Source organism: Cinclus cinclus, chromosome Z, assembly GCF_963662255.1.
Source record: "Cinclus cinclus chromosome Z, bCinCin1.1, whole genome shotgun sequence".
Lineage (NCBI taxonomy): Eukaryota > Metazoa > Chordata > Aves > Passeriformes > Cinclidae > Cinclus > Cinclus cinclus.
The window spans coordinates 75,819,579-75,826,834 of NC_085084.1; the positions used below are offsets into that span (position 1 = coordinate 75,819,579).

At 57.4% G+C, this 7,256-nt stretch overlaps 1 protein-coding gene across 1 annotated transcript; it reads left to right on the forward strand.

The window, feature by feature from the left end:
- The first annotated feature begins 198 nt into the window (after positions 1 to 198).
- On the forward strand, positions 199 to 7,043 carry LOC134056818 (uncharacterized). Its single transcript, XM_062513695.1, is given in 12 exon segments — positions 199 to 307; positions 1,799 to 2,041; positions 2,745 to 2,921; positions 2,924 to 3,034; positions 3,400 to 3,497; positions 4,801 to 4,996; positions 5,151 to 5,262; positions 5,384 to 5,618; positions 5,851 to 5,890; positions 6,159 to 6,264; positions 6,344 to 6,390; positions 6,890 to 7,043. Coding segments are annotated over 12 exon segments (1,488 nt in total). The 3' UTR covers positions 6,904 to 7,043.
- Positions 7,044 to 7,256: the final 213 nt, after the last annotated feature.

The window sequence follows — 7,256 nt, forward strand, 5'->3', positions numbered from 1 at the left end:
CAAAAAGATATCAAAAGGCAGAAGTGCTGACAGTGATGGGAGGTTTCCTGTCCAAAGAGGAAGCAACCTGCATCTCATGAGGAGATGTGTCTGTTTCCTTCCTGTGGCTGCAAGCCTTGCAGTCAGATACGGATGCCTGGGCTCAGAGGCAGCGAGTGGGGCTGAGATTTCAGTCCTGACTGGGGACTTCACGCTAGGATGGCCCTGCAGTCACTGGCTCTGAAGTTTCTCCTGGCCCTTGCATCTCTACTGTCAGCACATGGCCAGGAAGAACATTTCAACATCCAAATAGTGCCCCAGGGAACAGGTAAGAAGTGGTTCTTCCTCTTGGAAACTTCTGCTGTCTTTCCTCCTGTTTGCTGGCCATTCATCTTCACTGCCTGCAGCCCTGGGCTGGAGGTCAGAAGGATCCCTGAGGGCTGGGGCAGCTGGGGCAGCCTCTGTGTGCCCAGGGACAGCAGCTACAATGCACTGTACACTGGGGCTCAGTGGGAGAGACGGGACTGGCCTGGATGTGCAGTGATGGGCCATGCCCTTGGGAAAACCGGTTAGCCAATCATTCCCTGGGGACAGTGGGCATAAATAGGGCATCAATTCACACAGTGTGGACCGGGGGAAGGGTCATCAGGGAGATGTCACTTTCTGAACGTATCCTGTCCCCAGGTGTGCCTGAGGGACACTGCCTGCTGAGAGCAGTGCAAGAGGGAGCTTGCTGCTGCTGTGTCAGACAGCTGGATTTGGGCAGGATCAGTGCCTGGGTGCCTGAGCACGGGGTGGGTCATGGTCATGTGGCAGGGGAGCAAAGCTGGTGGTTGGGGTGCTCAGCTGGGTGTCACTGGTGCTCTGCCAGCAGGGCTGTTTGAGAGCAAAGCCTGAGCACAACTGGCTTGTCACCAGCATTTCCCTTTGTGACAAAGGTGCTGTGCACCTCATCAGATTCCTTGTGTGCCTCTTTGGGAGAAGGAAGATTCTATTATAAGCCCTTTCAGGCCTCACAGAGCTTCTTGCAGAGCCTTAAATAGGCAAGGGCTCCTTCCAGAAGCCAGTATCCACGTCTGTAGGAATCATTGACACAAAGCCTCCCCCTGCAGCATTGGACAAACTGCTGGGACCAGCTACTCAGTCACTGCCTCCTGAGCCTGGAGGATGGTGAATTTGGTGAGGAGGTGATGAGAAGAAGGAGAGGTTGTTTCAGGAGAGAGGGACAGGGCCATTGGCAAAGCAGGAGATGTGAATGGGGCAGGCAGTGCTCACCCCCTGTCCCGCTGCCCAGCGGTGTGGGGCAGGAGGAGAGCAGCCAAGGCACTGAGTGAGTGAGAACAGGGAGCCCAGAGGGGTCACAGGGCCGTGGCACATGCCTGTGGGAGGCATGAGCTATGGCTGCAGGGACATGCGTGCCAGCAGGAATGGTGGTGCCATGGCCCAGCAAGTGCCAGCAGAGCTGGGCTGGGTGACAGGACTGAATGAGAGGTTGGAGGGCATCTGCTGGTGCAGGGGTGATTGTCCTGGGAACATCTCTGCTGTGGGCTTTGGAGAAAGGAAAATGGTGCCCCTGCACACAAGTGTGAATGGTGCAGTCTCATGCATGAGTGATCCTTCACAATTTCCATGCAGAAGGAGAGACCCTTCCCAACAAGGCTTGCCCTCAAGTCACATCCCAGCAGATGGATGTGTCACCTTCCCTCTCCCTTCACTGGCTGGAGGGGCTGCTGGGCATTTCCTCCCACCACTCACCCATACCCATTTCATCATCTCATCACCTCCCAGCCCATCTAACACCCTCTTTCACCTCTGCCAGTGATGTGCCGAAGGCCCCCATGGGACTCCAGTCTCCAGCTGGTACCAGACAAGAGGAATTATGCAAAGAATGAAGAAGTGATGCTGAGTTGCCCAGAAGGTTTCCAGCCAACCTTCACACATGTTAAATGTTCGAGCGAAATCCAGTCCTTCACTCGTGGGAAACCTGTATACAGGGAAGTCTGGACTGGAAGAAACTCCAGAGGTGTCTGGGTCCGTGTTCGGTCCATGGTGGAGTGCATCGGTAAGGAAGGGACCAGGAGCCCTCTTGGCTGCCTTGCTCTGCCCTTCCTGAGCGGGGAAAGCAGAGTGTGGGGCACAGGAGGTTTTGGGTTCCGTGCTGCCCAGGGAAATGGCAGGTGTCAAGTCCAGCCTGCAGGTCATCACTGGGATGTTCTGAGGGCTTCTGGCAAGCGCATGTGCACAAAGGAGAAAAGCACGGGAGAGGCCTTTGTGGTGCAGTTTGTGGCCAGCACATGGCAACACTGCTCGAGCAGGATCAGAGGGCTTTGCTGCCTGTGTCCTCTCAGACAGGGCAGCTGTGAGTACCAGAGCTTGCTCAGTGTGGTCTGGGCCCCTCCAGGTTCTGTGGCGTGGTGGGTGCAGGCTTAACACCCTCTTCTCACAGCTTATGGCACTCATGTTCCCTCCAATGAGAACAGAGTGGTACCTGATGGACTGTAGAGATTCTGGGACACAAAGACACCTCACTTTTGAATCAATGGGGAAAATTGCTGGAACAGTAGTAATCCACTCATTTGCCCACATTCATTCCTGCCCAGCTCCTCCTGCTCCCCATTAAGAGAGCTGCAGTGACCACCTTCAGTCCCTCACTTTCCCTCCCACTTGGCTGGGTGATGAGCAAAGTGATGTGATGCCTGCAGCATCCTTGCATGGCTGGGGTGGGAAGGGAATAAATTGACCTTCTGGCAAACTTTCCTTCACAGGAGTCCTCCAGGTTGACCCTGAGACCTTTGAGATTTCCAGCACCAGCATCCAACTGCACTGGACCTGCAGGTTCCCTGATGCCTGCCAGGGCATGAGGGCCATGTGCCAGCTGGCAGCGCCTTCCTCCCCTCTCTGTGAGGCTGAGGAGGTGAAAGGAGAGCAGATGTTACATGGCCGGGGGGAACATTCACCTGCTCCCCTTTGCAGCCCTTCACTGAGTACAATGTCACCATTGACTTGCCCCCCAACACAACCCTTTTCTCATGGCTGTTCACAACAGAGCAAACAGGTACGTGCACAGAAATGTCAGAGAGAAGGAACAGTCCAGATCTGTGTCACAGCTGGTGAATAGATGTTCCCCTTGCCAGCAGCTCAGCCTGATCTTTTGCTCGCTGCAGTGATGTGCGTGGGATCAGAGCTGCTTGGGTCCTGTGGATCTCTGGGGAAGGGGCTGGGAGAGCCCTGTGCAGGGCACCTCCCATTCTCATTGTCCCACTCCACAGCACGCTGTTGTGCTTCCCACTGCTGCAGCACATGCAGCCTTTGCAAGAGTCAAATCCTTTGTAGGGAGTCCCTGTGCAGCCTGTCCCATGGCCAGGAGCTGCCTGCACCCTTCTCTGGCCCTGGGTGTGACCCCGCTGTCTGTGCTTCCAGTGCCGGACAAACCGGACAAGCTGTGGCTGGATCCCGACAGGGGCTCTCTCAGGTGGAACTCGCTGCCCTCCTGCAATGGGGAGATCATCGGATACCAGGTACCAAGGGACCAGGGAAGACCCTCAACCCGCACCTGGAGCTCTGTGCATGCCCACTGGGAAGTCTGGGAAAGGGACAGCAGAGTTGAGCCATAGTTCCCAGCCACTAAATATCTGGCTTTGATGAGCACAAGCATTTTCTGTTTCATTCTCTACATTCCTCATGCTGTGGAGATATCCAGAGAGGTGTGAGTACTCCATTCCAGAGCTTATTTCCTGGGTCTGCTCTGCTTTGAGTTTGGCAGGCTTTGGGTTTGGCAGGCTTTTGTTAGTGTGCAACACATGGTGATGTGTCTTCTGGGGTGGCATCTCAGGGTTTCCTGTGCCTCTTGCATACTTGTTTCTGCTTCCTGCCACAGAAAGGCTTGTAGTCTGAGTAATCCTCACAAAGTCCTTCCTGAAAGCCCCTCCTCCAGAGAGTTGCACCGTTCTGTTGAGTTATCCCCAGTGTGTGGCTAGAAGCATCTCCAATGTCTCTGCATTTGGGACACGTTCCACAGCTCTGTAGCGGTGGGAGGGTGTGTGTGAGCTGGAGGAAGTGTTCTTGGAATGCTCCAGGCCCTCTCTGAGGACAGAGGTCTGCACAGTGGGACAGGGACCTTGCAAGCTCTTCCTTAGCCCTTTCCTGGAGAAGCTGTCAGACAAGTTCTGGACAATGATGTGAGCCTCTTCAGCCGGTTACCTGCTCCCAGACACCAGTGCTCATGAAAAGAATCCTTTTTTCCCACTTCCAGTTGTCTTCACTTTTCCATAAGCCCAGAATATAGTTCTGTAAAGGCAGCAAGTGAGAATGGCCAGGAACGTCATGACAAATTCAGATGATGCATGGGCAAATAGGGAGCCTTCATCTGTATTACGTATGGAAAATTTAGTCATTCTCCTTTTGTCTTGGAGAAAGCCTTCAGGGTCCAGCCTTACACAAGAGAAAAAGAGAGGCTTAGATTCCTCCAGTGTAGGATGTTACCACAGAGCCTCTGGTGTTGCAATACACGTGGGGTGCAAAGACCTCGGGCTCAGTGCACATATGAACATTTCTTAATACAAAGAGCCTCCCTGTTCCCTTCTCAGAGGCTCAGCCGTTTTGCTCACGGAGGCTGCAGCTCACACATCCTGAGTGTTGGCACCAAATTCCTCCTCTCCTCTTCTGTGTTTTGATGTCCCCGCATGGAGCTGAGGCTCCTGTCCGTTCCTCTCCGGAGCCTTCCCCAGCCAGGGCAGGCTGGCAGGGACGCTGCCAGCTGCGGGCACCTTCCCAGCGGGCAGCTGCGAGCTGCTGCATTCCAGCCGCGTCTCCTGTCCGCAGCTGAGCATCACGGCCAGGAGCGCAGGCGACAGCAGCGTGCTGGAGACGGAGCGGCTGCGGCTCAATGGCTCCGTCACTGAGCACCGGCTGCCGGAGCACAGCCCTGGCAGCAGCTACACCGTGACGATCCAGGGACTGACGGCTGCCGGAGCCGGCGCTGCGTTGGTCAAGGAGTTCCACAGCAGCAGCAGCAGCAGCAGCAGCAGCAGCTCCGGTAAGCTGGGCTGTGCGGCTGTCCCAGGAGCCTGGGCGCACACGAGCCGTGCTCGGCAGCCCGCCGCGCTGCCCGAGGCCGCCCCTGCTCCTCGGCCAGCCCTGCCCACGCTCACGGCCCGGGTGTTGCCCTGCAGAGCCCCCGCGCCCCCAGGGCATCAGCTGCCGCAGCGTCCGCGACGTCGCCCCATCCCAAGGCACGGCCGTGCTTCCCCTGAGCCCCGTGGCCCGTGGCTCCGAGGCAGCCAGGTGAGCGCAGCCCCGCAGCTCCGCAGCCCCGGGATGGCTCTCCCCAGCCCGGCGCTGGCTGCAGACGCCTCCCTTGCTCTGTCCCGCTGTGCCCGCGTCCCGCTGACTTTCGGCCCCGCAGGGAGCACCAGCTGATCGTGGCCCCGACGCACAACGGCTCGGTGATCGAGAGCATCTGCTCGGGGCAGCCGCAGCTCCTCAATGGCAGCGTCTACGTGGCCGCTGTTCTCAACCTCACCGCCCCCACGGACTTCGTGCTGGGCGACGGGAGCCGCGGGCAGGGCGAGCACAACGCTGCCCTCCGCCCGGGCTGCGACTACACGGCCCTTCTGCGCCTCGTCCGCCTCTCGCCGCAGGTACCATCGGGGGCTCCTGCTCTCGGGGGATGCTGCCGGCCGGGGCTGGGCCCCTCGCTGACCCTGGGCCGCCTGTGAGGGCACGCTGCTCTGCCGTGCCTTGGCAGGATGCTGTCCCCGCGCTCCCGGGCCACAGCCGGGTCACTCGCTGGCCCTGCCTGGGCGCCTTTGCCTCCAGCTGGGCTGGTGCTGCACGAGTGGGCTGAGCTCTCCCTCCTGTCTCCTCCAACAGGCAGACAAGTTCACCTGCGTCTGCTACAGCTTCTCTGTTGGTAAGAGTCTCCTTGCTCGTGCTGCCCAAGCCTCTCTCCGGCATGTTCCCTTTTGCCAGCCTGGCAGCTTCCCTGGAAATAAACTGGCCTGGCAGAAGCGCTTTGGGGGTCTCACGTGGAGCAGAGCAAAATCCCCACACGTGGGGTGATCCTCCCTCCCCGAGGAAACCTCAGCCAGGCCTGCACCCTTGCACTTGCCCTTTGCCATTCTTGGGGCCATTGCCAGCAGGAGTCCAGGCTGTGGCTCTCACCCCTGGCTCTGTGCTTCTTGCAGGGCAGACTACAGGCCAGTGGCATGGAATTGTGATAGGACTGGTTGTGCTGTTGGTTGTCCTCCTTGTGACTGCGGTCATCCTGTGCTTTGTGCTCTCCAGGTGAGCAGGAAGGGGACAAGTTCAGCAGGTACAGACACAGTGCCAATTTCTTACCCAGGACTCCCCTTTGCCTTTCCAGGAAAAGGAAGTATTTGCCCAACAAAACTAAGGAGGAGAATGTAAAAGGTAGGAAAATGCAATTCTGCAGACAACCATCACTGAGGGGACTCTAGGGCTGTGGGGCAGCTCTAGGGATGAGAGCAGCAATCTCCCAGGAGAACCTGAGTTTCAGGAGAAGCAGCAGTTCATATACTGCACTGACACATCTCCTGGATTACGTTAGCTGGGAGTGGTCAGGACGGCTCTGCCCACTGAGCCCCACATGGCAGCAGAGTGTGGTTCCAGGCAGTGCTCCCTGCCTGGAGCAGGGACAGGGGTGAGCAAAGATGGGCATCCCAAAGGCTCAGGTCTTTGAGGGACCTGTGTCTGGGCCATCCCTCCCAGAGACCTGCAGGGAGGGGTCGCAGGAGGGTCAGGCTGAGGGGCTGCTGCTCTCACCTCAGCACTGACAGGCACCTCTGGGGCCCTGTGGTTGGGCACAGCTGGGATGAAAGGGTTGGGCTGTGACAGGCACTGCTGTGTGCTCCAGCCTGTCTCTGGCAGTGGCTGCCCTTTTTCTCCACAGGCGAAGGTAGCTAGGCTGAGCATCAGTCATTTCAGCCCCAGCCAGGACCATGGAGACATCCAGAGCAGTGTGGAAGTGGGGAAAATGGAAAAGATGACCCCAGCCCAGTGCTGATGGCTGCCATGTCCTCTGGTTCTCCTGTGACTGTGACCAGCATGGGGGAACCCATGCAATTCATCCAATTCAGCAGGGCAGGAGGAAAACAGAAGGCTCAGAAGGGTTGAGCTTTTTCATTCCTCAGCCCTTTCACCTCCAGGTTTTACTTGCTGCTTTTGTAAGGCCTTTGAATCTGGCTTTCTTTAGTCCTTTTTTTTCCAGGCTTTGCTTTCATTTCTGCTTTCCTGGAAGCAGGACTTGTATGTAGGAT